Here is a 19,158-nt window from a genome sequence, read left to right on the forward strand (position 1 = left end):
TGTTGGTTATTAAGATACCTGCTCCATTACCAACTTTCACCTGATCACTACCAGTGTAAGGAAAGGATAATTGCAAGTTGTTGAGGTCATTTATGATATGGTTAGTGGCTCTAGAATCTAGTATCTAGTCGGTGTCAAAGGGAGAGCTTTGACCAACAAAAAAGGCTGTAGCAATCTCTTGAGATGGAACCTGATATCCAGGATCAAACTAGTGCCAACATTGTAGTGTAGAGTGGTTCAATTTATAGCATACTTGACAGATAATTTTTGGTCCCTACATAGAATATGAGCACTGCCCTACTCTATCATTTTTAGTACCACGCTAATTGCCTTGAAAATTGCTTATTCACTAAAGACCACTGGATCACCTGAAACAAAACCACTATGAGAAGAAGAATGAGTACAACATTGATTAGAAAACCTCTGCGTAATGTTAGCAGATGGTAAAAGGCCTTCAAAATGATTTAATATTTCCATATTGGCTTCATGGGATAATAAGAGTGACAATAATTCTTCAATAGTGATAGGTTTTGTTCAAATGTTCATGGAGAAAACAAGAGGTTGATATTCAGCTCCTGAGCTTGTGAGTATGTAAAGCAATAGGTTTTCATTAGAAAGGGCTTGAAAGGCTACTACCAAGGCATCTACAAGAGCTTTCATCTTCAAAAAATATTCAATGATGGTCGAAGTTCCTTTTTTTGTTGTTTGAAGTTGGAGTGTAATTTGAAATAATTTTGTTCATGATTGGGGAAGAGTACAAGAGAGTAAAGGCAATCTAGAGGCATGAGAAATATCATGGCCGATGACTTGAGACAAGATACTTGCAAATAGGGATGAAATAAGCCAGCCTACTAATAATTAGTCTTGTTTCTTCCAAGATAAAAAATTGGGATTAAGAATGGTGGGGTTTGCAGCAGTATGTTTGGGAAGGCAAGGGAAGGTTCCATCTATGTAACATTCGAGATCGTGTCATTTGATAAAGGGAAAATATACCTATGACTTCCATAAGAGATAATTATCTTTGTCAAGTATAATATGTGGGGAGTGAGATAGTAAGGGAGTAAGGGAATTTAAGGTGAGGTTATTTGTTATGGAGTCAGTGGTCGTTAATGAGGTATCTAGAGAAAGAGCCATTTAAGAATCGTATGATCAGAAAAAAATAAATGAAAAATAGGCGTTTATCTTGCTGCTGGCTCTGATACCATGAACAAACTTACTAAGTTTTAGTATATATTCTTCATTAAACACATATGTACAACATTGATATATAACAGTTTACATTGCTTAAACTAAGGCTACAAACATGGTAAGATATTGCTAATCAATGTTGAGTAATTTTTTCTTGATCTTAGCTAATATGATTTTATTTGTTGATATTCTGATTTTGACAATCTGTAGAATCTAAGATTTCTGGTTTGATTTGCATGCTTGATGGCTTCTTGATTTTTGGTTTGACTTGCTTGCTTGGTGGCTTAACAAGTAAAACCTCATTTTTAAACAAGCCCATGCAGTAGGTATAGAATAATTGTACTTCAATGTAAGCAATAACACCAGACTAATTAAAACACTAAGGTATGAGAATTTTAGATAGAAATATAGATTCCAAGCTCTCATTACAAAATAGGACCTCAAATATTTTGACAGAAAGAATGGGGTGTGTGGTTCAACATGGAAATGAAGATAAACCTTGGACAGAATAAGCTCAATCAGAATCAATTGCACAATTTTGAAAAAAAAAAGGGTAAAAGGAAGGTCTTCAGCGTCGAGTGACTAGCGAAGTTCACTTTCAAACTTGTTAGTTAAGGAGGGCTTGCATTCAAAAAATTCTATTACAAGTTAAGCAATTGGATTGGTCGATAATGCTAAGGGACAAGAAATTAATGAGTATTTGATGTTCGTGGACGATAGTAGGATTGCTTTGTAAGTTTACCCATCTCATTCTTTCGATTTTTATTTTTACTAATGGATGTTAGATTTTTTGTTTGGAATTTTCAGGGGGCAAATGATAAAAGATTTGTCTAAGTGATGAAAGATTTCGTAAAGCAATATGAAGTTCATGTGCTAGTATTAGCCCAACCACACCTCAGTGGGGTTTTAGTTGATAGAATCATTTATAAGATGGCTTTTGATAGATTCCATCAGGTTTAAGCTAAAGATTTTTTTTGGTGGAATCTAGGTAATATGGAAGGAAGGTGTTCATATCTCCATTATCAAAATCCATTTTCAATGTATTCATATGTTTGTGGATCTCTTACCAAACTCTTATTGGTATCTCTCGACAATTTATGGACACCCTACATCACTTCTTAGGTGTAACTTGTGGGAGGAGTTAGACTTTTTTGAGTCGACAATAAATGGCCTGTGGTTGTTGGCAAGAGATTTCAAAGCGTATTTGTTTTCACATGAAAAATCAGTGGTTTTTTGTGTGGTAGTTGTCCATGTCCTGTTTTTCAACGTTTTATAAATGATTTTGGTTTATTGGATCTTGGTTTTTAGGGTTTGAGATTTGCTTGACAATGTGGATTGGTTTCAAAAAGGTTGGATAGAGTCATTTGTAATTCGGCTTGGCAACTTATGTTTCATGAAGCTACTATCCAACACTTACCAAGAATTTGCTCATATCATAACCCAATATTGATTTGTTTAAAGGATAGAAGAATAGTGCATGGGGATGGCAATATTTGGTTCCATGTTGCATGGTTAATTCACAGTGACTTTAACAACCTTGTGCAGCAATCATGGGATGGTTCGATGGGTATTTAGGAAGCTATGTCGAGTTTTGCTCTTAAAGCAAAGGAATGGAATAAAGCGGTATTCGGCAACATTTTTTATAGGAAGAAAAGAATTTTGGTGTGGCTTGGGGGTGTTGAAAAAGCTCTTAATACTAGATCATCTAGGCATCTTAAATAGTTGGAATTTAATTTACATCTTGAATATGAGACAATCTTGTGAAAATATGAGTTTTTTTTATGCAGACATCAAAAACAAATTGATTGAAAATGGGTGATTGTAATACAAACTATTTTAATATTCGAGCGACACGTAGGTGATGCAAATTCAAAATCATCCGTCTTCGATCTTTGAATGGAAATTGGTGTGATGATTAAAAGTCATTGAAAGCTCAAATAGTTGAATTTTTCAAGAATTTATACACTAAGGAAAATAATGTACTTCCTTTATTTTTGATCAGTGGGTCTTTCCTTTTGTTGGATGATACTGATTTAGCTAGAATAGCTAGATCAGTGAAGGATAATGAGGTTCATTAGGCGCTTTTTAAGATGAAGCCTCGTAAAGCTCTAAGTTTGGATGGTTTCTTTGCTCTGTTTTTTTAACCGCAATGGAGTGTTATATGTCAAGATCTCTTTAATTTGAGTTGAAGTAAAGTATAAGTGAACGATATCCCATGAGGTAAAGTGTTTGGAATTATATGTTGGTTTCTTTGGAAAATGAGAAATTTTTTTATTTTCGAATATAAGGTAGTTTCCATAAAAAGATTATTGAATTTAATTCACAGTTGGTCTACGGTAGTCCATTCGGCTTGTTCTCTCAATTTGGTGGATGGGAAGTAATTCAGGCAATCTAGAGCTTACTTCAATGCCAATGGGAAGTGATTCCATGTCATGTATTTAGAGAAGGTAATAAATTAGTTAATTTCATGGCCAATAAGGGTTTTACTATAAAAGAGAGATATTTAGTGTTTAATAGTTCACTTGTGAACACTAGAGATTTATTGATGTATGATGTAATAAGATTTTGTTTTCCTCAAATGCTTAGAATATAGAATGTTCTTCCTTAAAAAAAATTACACGGAATATATTCAATTATTTACCAAATAATCCCTAAATAAGTTCTATGGCCAAATGCCACCAATAAAATGTAGGAGTTGATTGAGTTAGTTTTGCTAAATGTAATTATTGTACCAAATTTAGGATTATATTTGTTGTACTTACAACAATCCCCTCCCAAATAGTGAAAAGTGGGTTACCCAATTCCAAATTAATATTTTGTCGTAAATGTTATTGCCAAAATACATAATTCACACCAAATAATAATCGATGAATTCTTATAAATTTTTTAAAATTTCCATTGATATTATTGTTGAAATTCATAAAATTAATTTATAAAAAATTCATCAATAATGCCATAGTATTTTCGATAAATTAATTTTAACAGAATTTTTTCCTTTAAAAATAAACTATTATCTTGTAGTGGGTCAACTTTGCATCGCAGAGGCATATTCTTTAGTGTATTTATAAAACCATGGTTATATCAATATAACTAGTGCTTATGAACATGATGAAATTTTGGTCGCTCTTGCTCTGTCTTGGTGTTTTTTTTCTCATAGGCATTTAAATTAATTTTTAAAATTTGTTAACACCATTTGGTGTTTTGAGATAGAGTGTTTATATTTCAATATTAACGAAGTCAAAATAAATTAGGATAGAACCCTAAAGAGGTTAAGGTAATTTAAACTTTGGAGTAAAATGTACTATTGTCAATTTTAATGTATTACTATACTATTAATCTATAGTAAATATATGTTAATTTCAGGAAAAAAAAAACAAAAGTTGGGAAAGCAAAAAAATAACATCTGGGCGGGAATTTGGATTTTATGGAATTAATCCACCTAAGCGATCCGAGCATACCACGCCAACTAGATCCCTTTGGGAACCGAGAGCCGTAGATGAGAACTTAATCGACGGTGCAAAACCGCATATATACACACAACATGGATCGCTACATTAACCGTTGGATAAAATATTAATCTAACGGCTATCCTCTTGCAGCCGCTTCAATTTCAATCTCCAACAAATAAAATCAAAAGCCACGGATCCCCAATATTAGCCGTTGAGAACTTTCCAATCCGACGGCATATATTCTCTTCGCCCTTTGCTAAACGCAACAAACACACCCCCACCGACCTCCCTATTTAAACCCCCTCCACGTATTCCTACGCCTCCCAACAGCCTAAACTCGAAACAAAAACCGTTGTCAGACTTTCAGTCTCTCGAAACCAATTTTCACAAGAAAATGTCTGGCCGTGGAAAGGGAGGTAAGGGATTGGGAAAGGGTGGAGCCAAGAGGCACAGGAAGGTGCTTCGAGATAACATTCAGGGTATCACCAAGCCGGCGATTCGAAGGTTGGCTCGTAGAGGTGGTGTGAAGAGGATCAGCGGCTTGATCTACGAGGAGACACGTGGCGTCCTTAAGATCTTTCTGGAAAATGTGATCCGTGACGCCGTTACCTATACGGAGCACGCTAGGCGCAAGACTGTTACCGCCATGGATGTCGTGTACGCTCTCAAGAGGCAGGGCAGGACTCTCTACGGTTTCGGTGGTTAGGTTGATTTAGCCGGGTTGATTGGTTGGATTGTAAATCTTTTGCAACAGTTTGTTGTAGGCTTTTGTTTCACTTTTTTGTAGTTTGATGGTTTAGGTTTTTAATTTTTAGTTTCTATTATTAGAATGTATTTTGATTTCAATCTGAAATGAAATTTGTCTCAGAATTTCATGTTGAAATCCAATTTGAGTTCTTAATATTTGCTTTTAAAAATTGGGATTTCCGGGTCTCATTTCTAGGGTTCCTTTAAAATTGGGATATCTGTTGGTAGCTTGGATTATACCAGTGGGCTATCCGGTAGAATCCCCTAAACTTTTTAATTGAGCTATAAATCGTCGGATAACAAATCAAGAAATTGCATTGGTATGCCGACATTAACATCTTCAAGGAATTGAACTCTAAATTAAATCGGCACGTTTTAGTTGATTTTTTCCTAAGACTGGTTAGTAATTGGTCAATCCATGTTTAACTCAGTTCTCATTCCATGCCTTTGCTGGAGTGAAGAGAAGACACGTGCTGATGGGTGATGGAAGTGTAAATCATAAAGCTGAAGGGAAATTAGCCGCCAAGCCACATTTGTCAATCAACTCAGATATTTTTTATTAATTGCTCTATATTTTATTTAATTTCTTTTATTTTAGCTTAGGAATTTTATAATCTTTTAATTCGAAATCAAATAATTTAATTAAATTTTATCTTTCATTTTACAGTTTTTTTATAAATCTTCATTTTGAAAATATTTATTTGAATTAAAAAATATTGAGACATGAAATTAGAACACAAATCATTTCATTGTTGAAGCCTAACTTGGATGAAATTAAATTAAACGTGGTTGGGAGTTTGAAAGACTAGTTTCAAAACGCTGTAGGGGTGTCGCACGTGACTATACAAGTATGCTTCTTTTTGGGTTTTCTAAAAATTTTAAATCTCATAGTTTTTGAAAGTTGAATTGCTTGCACTTCAAAGACAATTTTGCGTATGCCGTGACCACAATATTTTTGTAATTTGGATTCAGATGGATGATAAGATAGTAGTAAATATGACATGGTTAAAATTCGTATCAAGTTTCTGTAAATATATATTTTGTTCAATTTAATATTTGTACTCATAATCACAATATTGTGGTCTCTTGATTTAAAAATTATTTTAATTTAGTCTCTTTTTTAATAGTATCTAATTTTGCCAATAAACATATCATGTCAATATCGACATTGTGAGATCCTGTCAAGCTCGATTAAAAGACGGTATTGTATCGAGTGGTACAACTAAGTTAAATCGAGCATTGAACTAGTTCAAATAGAAATTTTAAGAGGAATTTGAAAATTTTAAAACCCACAGAATGACTTAGAATAGTGATTTGGAGTTTAAGATTCAGTTTGAAGTCCATCAGGAAAATTGACCGATTAAAGATAAAACGGTCATTTTATCATTTGATGATAAAATAGAGATTTTTAGTCAAGATTTGATCACATTTGACCAAGAATAATTATATGAAATATAATTATGATTATTGAAGTATAAAATGATGTTTATCAGTGAAAAATTATGATTCTCGATATTTTTGGAGTACAAGGGCAAAATGATAATTTTACCACTAAAGGACTAAATGGGAATTTTTATAAAACGATTTTTGCCCCATTTGGTTAATATTGATCAATATTAGTGTTATTTGAGGTTGAAAAATAGAAATAATGTGATTCCGGTACATTTCAGAGTATAAGGGCAAAATCGTAATTTTTTAGCTTCGGGGGCAAATCAGAAAATTTTTTGCCCCAACACTTGTCAAGACCAAGGGATTTTAATTGTGGTAGGATTGGATAAATACCAGAATATTTGTGGTGGAAAATTAAGAAGAAAAAGTCAAAAAGTTAAAAAATTGGACCAATAAGCATGTGACACGTGGCATGCCTGATTATTTTATTATTATTTTTATAGAAATCAGCCCATTAAATCCCCAATTCTCTCACCATATTCGGCCTAGGCAACCAGCAACAAGAACAAAGGGAAAAACAAGAAAATCTAGGTGGAAATTCAAAGAAAAAGTGAAGAAATTAAGGAAACAAGCTAGGTAAGTTAGAATTTCTTTAATTCTCCTTGATACCTAGCTTACCCATGCTTTTGTTCTTGATTTCCATGGTTGAATGTTGAGTTATCATGATGAATTCAATTCTAAAAAATGGGTATGGAAGGGAAATTGTTGTTGGAATAATTTGATTTTAGACTATGTTAGTGTCTAGGGATAGTTAAGCATGATTATGAACAAAAACACAAAAGAAATATTCAATTTCTCTAAGGTTCCTTGTTGGTCGAACCATGAGGGCTGAATATCAATAGGAGATTGTTTTTATTTCAAGGAAAATGGCTTGAAAAATGATGAATTAAGGTGAAACAATTATGTAAAAAAATTTTTGGTGCTAGTGCACCAAATGATCGAATTTTTCTATAAGAAACTGTGAGGGTTTTAATGCTGAATTTGGCTTTATTTAAATGGTATGTGGTAAATTAAGGTATTAGAGGAAAAATAGATTAATTTGGAGGTAATTTGGACACAATCGCCAATTAATCGGGTGATTGGTCGAATTTAATCGATACTGCGATTAAGCGGTAATCGGACGCATTTTTTTCATTTACATATCAAGCATTAGTAATTTAAATTAGTTTATATCAATTTAGGGATAATATAGTAAATTCTTCGACTTTGTTATTTGTCAAGGTAGTGAGACATCCGAAAAAGGTAAAGGAATTGCCCTTGAGGACTATTAGTCCGAGTGCACCCAAAATCCAGATTTTTTGACACTTGTGAGCGGACTGCCTTCAAAACTTGTTTTGAGAAATATAATATAATTGCCACCCATTTGAATGAATTATCAAGTTTTTCATGAAAACAAGTGCCTTGGGAATAAACTTTTGAAAAATGGTTTTATGTTGTAATATGTGATTGCTATGGATTCGTGCACTATTGTATTATGATGATATATATATGTGTGTGTGTGTGTGTGTGTGTGATGAATGATATTGTATATAATTACTGTAACCGTGTGTGTGCACGAGGTGGAGAATGCACATGCCGGTGATGGTGGTGGCGTGAGAGATTGATGATGATAGTGCCCGTGTGCATGATGTGGGGGGATGTACACGATAGCACTGATTGTGCACGATGTGGGGGGGATGCACATGATGGTGCCGCCTATGTGCATGATGTGGGGGGATGTACATGAGCCGGGAGTGATTATGATGATATTGATGTTTGTCTATGTAATTATGCATATCTAGATTTATGAAATGAAAGCTCATGAATGTGATATATGGTTGACATATATGTGAAATTTGACACATTGTACTTTGAGAATTTTCATGAGTTTTATGTTGATTTTGTTAGTTTAGCAAGATGGCTTTTTGTTGAGTGAGGGAAAATGTTTCTCTTGTTGCTCTATTTTCGCTGCAGCGAAAGTCATACTCGCTGCAGCCAGAAACTCTCAGGTTTGAGGACCTTTCACCAGAACTGGTTGTCACTGCAGCGAAAAACTTTTTGTTTCTAGATAACAATTTCGCTGCAGCGAAATTCATTCTCGCTGCAGCGAAAAACTTTATGTTTTGTCTCCTATCTTGTCCAATTGCTGCCCTATTTTTCAACATTTATGATAAAATGAGTTAAGTTTAAAATGAGTGGTTTTTAATATGAATGGAACTAAATTGCATTGTTTTGAAACAAGTGCATCATGATTTTAAATTATCCCTTATTGTTGTTGTTGCTTGTTCCCTTTCTTGTTCACTCACTGGGTTTATACTCACAATTTTTAAATTCGTGTTTTCAGATCACGAGGCAGCCGGTAACTAGGACAAGGTGTCCTTGTATACTTGTGTCCATCTTTTGGTAGGTGTCTCGGTATTCGGTAGCTGTATATTCATCCGAGTCACTCCGCTAGAAGTCGAGTGTTATTTTGTTTTGTATAGACGAACTTAATGTAAATTATTAGAATACATGTTGTAGATATTGTATGTAAATTTTTAAGGAGTAATGCCAGTACGAGTTGGTAATGTATATCACTATTTTGATTCAAAGTTATGAAATATGACTTAGTGATATTATATGGAATTATAAGTAAGATAAATAATAGGCTTACTTGGGTTTAGTGGATTACGTTCATTGGACCCTTGCGCTGGTCATGGCCCGAAATTTGGGTCGTGATAGACATAGTACATTTTGATGATGTGGCATGACTCGTGGTACTAATATAATGACGTGGTGCCATGTGGCAAATCAAAAATTTTTTTTAAAAAATTATGTCACGTCATAAGAACTAAATTTAATAAAAATATATAATATAGAAACTAAAGTGAACAAAATTGAGATGTTGAGAGACTAAATTAATTTATTTTTTTGAAAAACAAAATTTTAAGTGAATGATAGATATACTTATTAGTAAGCCAAACACTTAAGTGTAAAAAATTGATGGTGTTAAAATATATATATATATATATATATATAATTTTCTTACTTTATTATTTGATTATAGAACATGTACATTAATTTATCTTCTTTTCAAAAATTAAGTTTGAATTCTCCTTCTATAAAAAAAATTTTGAAAAAATTTTATTAGTTAAATTCAAATTTAGATAAATGAATTGCATTATGTTGGACTAAAATAATATAAAAAGACTAAATAATTTTTTTCGTTTATTTATAATAGTACAAAAATTTGAAATTTATTTGACTTAGTTTTTAACTTTTAACTAAACTCAAATTAGCAAAACATGTTGATTTAGTTATTTCTTTCAAAAAATGGAAAAAGCAGATACGGAGTTTTTAATGATTATAAAAATAAATTTCCGTTCTTACTTATTTAATTTAAACATGACAAACCTCTTATTACAACTATAGAATCTAAGTTAATTCACTCCTTTAATTTTTTATTTATTTTTATGTTTTTATTTTGTTTAATATTTCATATTATATTTTTTAAGTTGAAATTTTCTAGATTAAATACTACATTTATGGTTGATAATGTTAAATATAACTGTAAATATTTATACCATTTTATTTTGTATTTACAAATTTTTTGTAGATCCAAAATAATAATTTAAATTTAAATTAAATTTAATAGAATTTGATTGTAGTATTTGAATTTAAATGAAATCGTTTTATGAGAAACTTTGAGTAAATTTAAATAAAAGGTAAATTAAGTAAAAGTTGAATAATTCCAAATGAATGGGTATTTGTAAAGTGTGAAAGTTGTAACTAAATTAACCTATTTTGCTAATTTAAGTTCAGCTCAAGTTAAAAACTAAGTCAAATAAATTTTAAATTTTTATACTATTATAAATAGAAGAAAAAAAAAATTATTTAGTCTTTTATATTATTTTATTCCAACATAATGTAAGTTATTAATCTAAATTTAACTTTAGGTATGAATTTTTTTTCAAAAATTTTTTGTATAGAATTCAAACTTAATTTTTATAAAAAAAAATTAATATACATGTTATAGAATCAAATAATCAAGTAAGAAAATATTTATATATATATATATATATATTTTAACACCATTAATCTTTTATACTTAAATATTTAGATTATTAATAAGTATATCTATTATTTACTTAAGTATTTATATTTTTCAATTTTTTTTTACAATTTAGTCTCTCTACATTTCAATTTTGTTACTTTAAAAAAAAATCTCAATTTTGTTCAATTTAGTCCTTATACTATATCATGTCACAAATTATTTTTAATTTTTTTTATATGCCACGTGACATTGACATGTCAGCATTGGCACTTCATTATATCAGTGCCCATGGCACTACCACATCATCATGTTGGTATATTGTCATCAAAACATGCCACGTTAACATTGATGTCACTGTTGACGTCATCTATTTTAATAGTAAAATTAGATACCATTAAGAGGAGGAACTAAATTTATGCAATTCCTAAAATCAATGGAGTAAATTGTTTAGATTTTGAGTACAAAAACAAAATTGAACAAAATGTATAAGTACAAGGACTTCGTGGATATTCTGACCAATATGGTATTAAAAAGGAGCACTAGATCATATAACATTCAATATATCTTAACTTATATTGGAAAATGCTTACATCATTTTACTTATTGAATCAATTATATCCATTGTGATGGCAACCAAGTTACAAATTTCCTCTTCAACTAAGGCTATTCACATCAAAGACTTAAGGTTTTCTTTACTGTCGAAGGTGAGCTCAATGGTACTTTAAAGTTAGATAAAATTAATTTATCTTATGTTAATTTAAGGGTAAAATACTCTCACCTCTTAAGTTTTAATCAAAATTTTGAACGGATTTATTAGTTTTCAAAATGAATATTCTGCCCCAAAAAAATATATTTTGTTAGATATATAGATCTAGCCATTAATTAATTAGTAGTGTTTCTATTAGTTGAATGACATGGTAATATTAAAATGATAATTTTACCATTTATTAATTTCAAAAAGTAGTATTATAAAACTTTTATTAATTGAAAAAATATAATAATAATGTTTTAAAACTAATAAAGAAAAAAAGTATTTTAGTCTTTTCGTAATATTTGTTAACAGTGTTTGCAATTTTGGAGCTGAATGTCAACTTCAAAAACTAATGGACCTATTTAAAACTTTTATTAAAACTTAGAAATGTGGAGTTATTTTATCTTAGATTTAAACACATGTAAGGGGTAGTACTTATTTATTTTATTTCTTATAAGCAAGTTAAAGCGTTGAATCCATGTTTTTATAAACTTATGCAAAGGAAGTAGTATTTCCCTGAGGATTTCTTCATGATCTATCTCGTATAATATTGAAGATAAGGTTTATATCCCCTCCCTAGTGTGCTTCAATTTTGCATCTTAATAACATTTTAACAGATAACTAGCCCTAAGAAATCTTATAGCTTAAAAAAAAAAAGATAAAATTAAAACACTCCTATCATATTAATGGGTTGTAATTAAGTCTCTCACTTAATAAAGTAAACTCGAAATTATGATTTTTTAAAATTTTCATATTCAACTTTATTCAAGTAAAATACATTTAATCTATTAATTTCATGTTAATTACATAAATTAAATATTATGAAATAAAATTAACTTAAAATAAGAAGGTCCAAGAGGCTCACCTTTAGTGAATTAGGCAAGAGTTCGTTATTTTATCTCTATTGGGACTCGACGAGCTTAGTAAGCCCTTCTCCACTCCTTTTTCTGTTGAGCCTTTTTCATTGGGTTGTCCGCCTTTATCTGGAACTCCTTTGGGCCACCCACCTTCCCTCTTTTTTTTTTCCTTTCTCCTTTCTTGGTGCCCTTACCGCCTCTTCCAACTCAATTCCAAAATATTATTTCGTGGAAAATGTTATTATTAAAATACGTAATTGACGCCAAACAATAATTCGATGATGTCTTACAAAGCATATTTCTAGTGTATTTATAATACCATGATTATATCAATATAATTAGTGCTTATGAACATGATGAAATGTTGGTTGTTTCTGCTCTGCCTTAATGTTTTTTTATCTCATAGGCATTTAAATCAGTTTTTAAAATTTGTTAACGTCTTTTCGGGTCTATATTTCAATATTAATAAAGTCATAATAAATTAGGATAAAACGCTAAAGAGGTGAAGGTAATTTAAACTTTGGAGTAAAATGTACTATTATCAATTTTAATGTATTACTATATTATTAATCTATAGTAAATACGTGTTAATTTCAAGAAGAAAAAAAAGGTGGGAAAGCAAAAAAAATAAAACCTAGGCGGGAATTTGGATTTTATGGAATTAATCCACCTAAGCGTTCCGAGCATACCACACTAAGTAGGTCCCTTTGGGGAGCCGAGAGCCGTAGATGCGAACTTAATCGACGTTGCAAAACAGCACATATACACATGACACGGATCCCTACATTTACCGTTGGATTAAATTTTAATCTAACGGCTATCCTTTTGCAGCCACTTCAATTTCAATCTCCAACCAATAAAATCAAAAGCCACGGATCGCTAATATTGGCTGTTGATAACTTTCCAATCCGACGGCATATATTCTCTTCGCCCTTTGCTAACCGCAAAAAACACACCCCCACAGACCTCCCTATTTAAACCACATCCACGTACTCCCCGCCTCTCATAAGCCTAAACTCGAAACAAAGATTTGTTTTCGCACTTTCATTCTCTGGAAACCAACTTTCACTAGAAAATGTCTGGCCGTGGAAAGGGAGGCAAGGGTTTGGGAAAGGGAGGAGCCAAGAGGCACCGGAAGGTGCTCCGAGATAACATTCAGGGTATCACCAAGCCGGCGATTCGAAGGTTGGCTCGTAGAGGTGGTGTGAAGAGGATCAGCGGCTTGATCTACGAGGAGACACGTGGCGTCCTTAAGATCTTTCTGGAAAATGTGATCCGTGACGCCGTTACCTATACGGAGCACGCTAGGCGCAAGACTGTTACCGCCATGGACGTCGTGTACGCTCTCAAGAGGCAGGGCAGGACTCTCTACGGTTTCGGTGGTTAGGTTGATTTAGCCGGGTTGATTGGTTGGATTGTAAATCTTTTGCAACAGTTTGTTGTAGGCTTTTGTATCACTCTTCTGTAGTATGATGTTTTAGGCTTTATTTTTTTAGTTTCTATTATTAGAATGTATTTTGATTTCATTCTGAAACGGAACTTGTCTCAGAATTTCATGTTGAAATCCAATTTGAGTTCTTAATATTTGCTTTTAAAAATTGGGATTTCCTGGTCTCATTTCTAGGGGTTGTTTCAAATTGGGATATCGGTTGGTGGCTGGATTATACGAGTGGGCTCACCGGAAGAATCCGCTGAAACTGGTTAATTGAGGTTTAAGTCGTTGGATAACAAATCAAGAAAATGTGCATTGGTATGCCCATGTTAACACTTTCGAGGAATTGACCTCTAAATCAAACCGGCACGTTTTAGTTGATATTTTCCTCATGACTTGTTATCAACTGGTCAATCCAAGTTTAGCCGACGTAATGGACCTGGTCTAGCTATGTTGTTCAGCGGTTTTCGATGCCAAACTCAAGGCTGAAGAGACAGTTCATTGAGAGCGTCAGGGTTAAGAGTCTCTCAAGGCTGCAATCGAATTCTCTCGCAGCGGATTCAGAGTGAACAAGGCAAGAATAATATTAGGGACAGAGCACACTATTGCTTTAGGGAAGAATTTGACACGGTGGCGTTTTGATCTTTTGCAGATAGCAACTAGGCGTATAGTTTACAAACTGTATCAAATTCTAAGACTTCTGCCACAGAAAGATCATTGTTAACATGTAATGTTAAGATTTCTAGAGGAAATTTGGACATCATATCTCCCAATCATTCTAGAATGGTGAATTTGGGGCTAGTGCTCTGGATCGTAGGGTATTGACATTGAATTGATTATGTTCTTGGACGTTGGTGATTGCCGCTTTGCAGATGGTGACAGTAAGAGCAACCAATCGGAAGGTGGTTGTACTTATCAACACCAATCAATGCAAGGGAAAAAGTATAAATCCATAATAAATAGATCATTTGGGTCAATAAAAAAATTAAAAAAAAGGACGATATTCTATCTTTTACTGGGTTAACCCAATTAGACAAGCAAATTTCACAAAAAAATAGTAAGATTATGATGTTGAAAAGTTCAAAAGCCTATCTGCAATGCATCCGTGTTTGCTCAGTAGAGAAGCAAGTCTAGGATTTCACCGCCTGACTATAAAGTGACGTCTGGTATTTTACAATATAACGTGATTACAGGTAATATGATTGTAAGTAATGTGATTGCAGAGAAAATAATATTACAGTATTTGATATATAAATAAAATAATAATTAAAATATAAAAAAGATAACATTGAATTTTTGGTTTACAAGTACTTTACTAAAAATATAATATTAATTTTTAAAATTATCTATATTTATTGAAATGTAAGTTTAATATACTTATATTTTTTATTATTAATTTTTATATAATATCATCTCTTAAATATATTTTTAATGTCATATATTTTATTTTTATTTTTTATTATAATCTTATTTTTTGTTTTTTAATATAATTTTTTATATTATATATTTTATTTTAATTTCTTTTACTTATATTATATACATTTTAATTTAATTTATTTTAATTTGTATATTATATATTTTATTTTAATTATAACGTTATAAAATATTTTTAACAATGTAATAAAATTGAAAAGTAAAAATATCTTTAAAAACATTATAAAATACAATGTAATGTAATTGCATTAATTCTGAAAGTAATAAAATTAAAAGGTAAAAATACTTTTAAAAATATTATAGAGTGCAATGTAATGTGATTATATTAATTTTAAACTGCAATCAGATTATATCTCTTTATTATAATATCTCTTTATTATAATGTAATTATATTGTAATCTTATATTATAGTGATCTGTTGCAAAACAAACACTGCAATATAATTTAATTGAACACATTGCAAAGAATGTGCTCTCACATCCCTCATACTAAACGCTACCTAACTGCAAAGAATCCCCGTCAAACTGGCAGATCATTACAACATTTATTTAACTCAGTTCTCATTCCATGCCTCTGCTAGAGTGGAGAGAAGACACGCATGGTGATGGGTGATGGAAGGGCCAATCAAACAAAAGCAGAAGGGAAATTTCTAAAGGCCAAGCAATATATGTCAATCAACTCAAATGCAATCTCAAAATTAAAGCAACTACTAGTGGATGATGCCCAGTACTCCAAACTAAACCAAGGCAGTCATCCATGAGTCTTTTCCCTTCTCCAATACAGGTGACATTTTGACAGACAGTACATATACTTTTTGCAAATTGTTATGACGTGTGCTAAGGCGAGGTGGGAGCAACAACAGGTGACGTGAAACAAGCTGGTTGAGGAACTTGGTGATGCCATCATTCAGTTTGCATAGCTTCTTTGTGGTAATTTTCTAAATCAGCATCAAGATCCTCAGCAGATACCTTTTCACCCTGTCCTCTACCCTGTCCACGACCTCTCCTGGCTCCACGTCCAGGACCACGAGACCGCCCTGAGAAACCGCCTCTTCCTTGGCCACTGTTACATTTGATCATATCAAATGTTGTTCAGTCAAATAAACAAAACTGAATACAGAATACAAATAACAAAGGAGACACTAGTCTGTAAACAAATCATGCCAGTCAGCAGTGCGCCCACAGTTTTATAGAAATTTCGTCAAATATAATATTTGACATAATTGACAAAATACAGAATACACTTCAAATGGGCAATGTGCAGCCACTGCTCCCTTGTTGTCTCCTAACCCTCTGGACTGACAATAAAGAACAGAGCAGAAAAGGCTTGACTGAAGTTATGACTACACAGTACATCTATTAATGCCCTTAAAGTGAGCCTATCACATATGAAGATGCACGGTGGGGATAACGAATCTAACCACCATGAGTATTGTGATGAAGCCAATCACCATGAATATTTTGATAAAGCTGATGGCTTTAGCAATGGTGACTTACTTCTTGTATGGAAATAACTCTTTCTGATGGGGGACACTGATACTCAAAGAGAATGAATGCACAATCAAAGACACTCATTCATGTTCTTGCTCAACTACAAAAGCAAACACAAGCTTATAAAGAACAATAACCCATCAAACAAAATGCATACCAAGAACCCTAGAACGAGCAAAGAGCTAAAGAAACTGATGAAATCATAAAAAATAATGGGGACATTGACAAGCAAACCTTCTGGGAACACCATTTGGATTTGCAAATTTGCCATTTGTAGCTGGGGGAAGAGCAACTGGAGTTGCAACATTTGTTCCTACAATCTCAATCTTCATTGGCTTTCCATCTAATTGAACACCATTGTATCTTTTGAAAGCCACAGCAGCATCTGTTCTTCTTGAGAAGACAACTTCAGCAGTTCCCTGAGATAAATAGCTTTGTCTAATTACAGCAGGGTTTACAGAGTTTCAGTGTGGATGAGATTATGTCGAATTTGATAGAGTACCTTTGATCTTCCGCTTCTATCATAGTGGACAGAATAGCGTTTCATGTCACCAACTTCTAAAAATAGCTCCTGCCCCACAAATAATTTCAAATTAATAACACAGAACCTCATGCTTCTAGGTTATATCCCTTAAATATTATAATTTCAAATAATTTCTCTTGTTTGGAAAAGGATTGAACCACATGAAGTTGCATACATATCCCCTTCGAAATAAAAAGAGAACCATTGCCAAGATGGCAAAGCGAGAATTGCAGCATTGATGCCACCAAATGAATGAAGAGAGCATTGAAAATTGTTTAATTTTAGAAGCAGAATTATCTTCATGGTTACAAATTTGATGAGAAACCTATGCTTATATAGTGAAGCAATAAGATACATTTACAATTCCATCTTAACTAAAGATTTCGATTCCACGATAAGGGCTATGAAATAAACATTTTACTGATTCAAGCCTAATGCTAGGTCCTGATCTATGAGCTTAACGAAAAATCAAGCAACTTCTGAAGAAATTGGCGTAAATTTCTACAAAGAAATCAGTAGTTCAATTCCACAGTAACTTTAAATGACAAATCTTTAAACGGTCATCAAAATTCTAACAGTCGGTTACCAGCTCAAATCATGAAAAATAGAGATTCAACAAATATCTGAAATGAAAAAGAAGTGACCTTAATGTCTTCGTTAGAAACTCCATAATCCAAGTTGGAAATGTAAAGCTTGGTTCCAGTCTCTATCGAAGAAGCCCGACCCGCAGCTGATGGAAAACCCGCTCCATCGTCCACGAACATATCGTGCTGCCAAGTCGTATCCGGAGCTTGAACAGGCTATTACAATTTCGATAATAAAAAAAAAAAGAAAAGAGGAAATTTTATTACCATGAATCAAATACACAAAGAACATATAAAGGAGAAAAATAAGCAGCAATGGAATTCGGATGCTGACCTTGGAGTACGGCGCGGTACGGTTGGCGGCACGATTGGGAAAGCGACGAGAGGGACCGTTGCCGGAATTAAGAGGAGGACGGGTTCGGGTGGGTCCGGACTTCCTGTTGGATTTGATGAGGTCATCTAGAGACATGTCCAGCGGGTTCGTCATCGTTTACTTTTGGATGAAGGAAGAAAGCAGCCTTAGCTAGGGTTTTGGCAACTCTGGCACTGGCTGCTTTGCTCGAGCCTTGAGGGAAGAAGAGAGAGAAAATAAGGTCGAAATGCCTGAGCTTATAGTGTCTATACTAATACCTGTTATCAATATTGTCAAGGACCACCCCTTAAAAAATGGTGTCGTGGTGTAGTTGGTTATCACGTCAGTCTAACACACTGAAGGTCTCCGGTTCGAGTCCGGGCGACGCCATGTGTTTGGTTTTTGGGTTTAATGTTCGAGTGGGCTACTTTCTTGTCTCAAACAAGTGGGCTATTGTTGGGCTCGTGGACTTGGCTTTGGCCTCATCAGTCCCTTTCAGCCAGGTTCAGATTGTATTGTTCTTGAGCTGGAAAAGCCCATTTTGGCCTTTTATGGATTGGACGACAGCTTGCTTTATATGTGAGAAACACCTCCTTTTCATGAGTCATCGTAAATTATGAATAGTCCTAGGCAAATCTAAGTTACAGTATAGTCTAATATTTTGACAGAACTGAAAGCTTATCCATTGAGGCAGGCAGCTTTAATGTAATAATCCGATGATGATATTATAATCCAAAATATGGGTAAAGTCCTGTCGTTTTTCCAATATAAAAACCCTCAAATGCAGCAGCTAACCTTGTTTAACAATTTTTGTTTCCTGGACGGCCAATTGCCCCTAAGAACTCCAGCAAAAGGCAACCTCCTTCACCACAACTGTTTTAAAACCATTC

At 33.1% G+C, this 19,158-nt stretch overlaps 3 protein-coding genes and 1 non-coding gene across 4 annotated transcripts; 3 read left to right on the forward strand and 1 right to left on the reverse strand.

The window, feature by feature from the left end:
* Nucleotides 1–4,943: 4,943 nt before the first annotated feature.
* Nucleotides 4,944–5,520, forward strand: LOC18597789 (histone H4). Its single transcript, XM_007027005.3, has one exon. It carries the CDS (start codon nucleotides 5,032–5,034, stop codon nucleotides 5,341–5,343), a length of 312 nt encoding a protein of 103 aa, XP_007027067.1. The 5' UTR covers nucleotides 4,944–5,031; the 3' UTR covers nucleotides 5,344–5,520.
* Nucleotides 5,521–13,447: 7,927 nt separating this feature from the next.
* LOC18597790 (histone H4) lies at nucleotides 13,448–14,035 on the forward strand. Its single transcript, XM_007027007.3, has one exon. The coding sequence runs from the start codon at nucleotides 13,529–13,531 to the stop codon at nucleotides 13,838–13,840; it is 312 nt and encodes a 103-aa protein (XP_007027069.1). The 5' UTR covers nucleotides 13,448–13,528; the 3' UTR covers nucleotides 13,841–14,035.
* Nucleotides 14,036–15,965: 1,930 nt separating this feature from the next.
* On the reverse strand, nucleotides 15,966–18,506 carry LOC18597791 (THO complex subunit 4B-like). The gene is made up of 5 exons (XM_007027008.3): nucleotides 18,251–18,506; nucleotides 17,977–18,132; nucleotides 17,312–17,380; nucleotides 17,044–17,228; nucleotides 15,966–16,381 (listed from the first exon to the last, which is right to left on the reverse strand). Exons 1-5 carry the CDS (start codon nucleotides 18,401–18,403, stop codon nucleotides 16,222–16,224), a joined length of 723 nt encoding a protein of 240 aa, XP_007027070.3. The 5' UTR covers nucleotides 18,404–18,506; the 3' UTR covers nucleotides 15,966–16,221.
* Nucleotides 18,507–18,584: 78 nt separating this feature from the next.
* Nucleotides 18,585–18,658, forward strand: TRNAV-AAC (transfer RNA valine (anticodon AAC)). Its single transcript has one exon. It is a non-coding gene; the product is annotated as a tRNA-Val (tRNA).
* Nucleotides 18,659–19,158: the final 500 nt, after the last annotated feature.

Source organism: Theobroma cacao, chromosome 5 (genome assembly GCF_053813885.1).
Source record: "Theobroma cacao isolate CCN51 chromosome 5, ASM5381388v1, whole genome shotgun sequence".
Taxonomy (NCBI): domain Eukaryota; kingdom Viridiplantae; phylum Streptophyta; class Magnoliopsida; order Malvales; family Malvaceae; genus Theobroma; species Theobroma cacao.

Excerpts from the sequence above, each read along its gene's own strand:
- LOC18597790 (XM_007027007.3), top strand. The coding sequence starts at position 13,529 with ATGTCTGGCCGTGGAAAGGGAGGCAAGGGTTTGGGAAAGGGAGGAGCC.
- LOC18597791 (XM_007027008.3), bottom strand. The coding sequence starts at position 18,403 with ATGACGAACCCGCTGGACATGTCTCTAGATGACCTCATCAAATCCAAC. Across the intron at positions 17,381-17,976 it reads TTTCTAACGAAGACATTAAG|GAGCTATTTTTAGAAGTTGG; the intron begins GTCACTTCTTTT and ends TTTGTGGGGCAG. Across the intron at positions 16,382-17,043 it reads CCAAATGGTGTTCCCAGAAG|TGGCCAAGGAAGAGGCGGTT; the intron begins GTTTGCTTGTCA and ends CAAATGTAACAG.
- LOC18597789 (XM_007027005.3), top strand. The coding sequence starts at position 5,032 with ATGTCTGGCCGTGGAAAGGGAGGTAAGGGATTGGGAAAGGGTGGAGCC.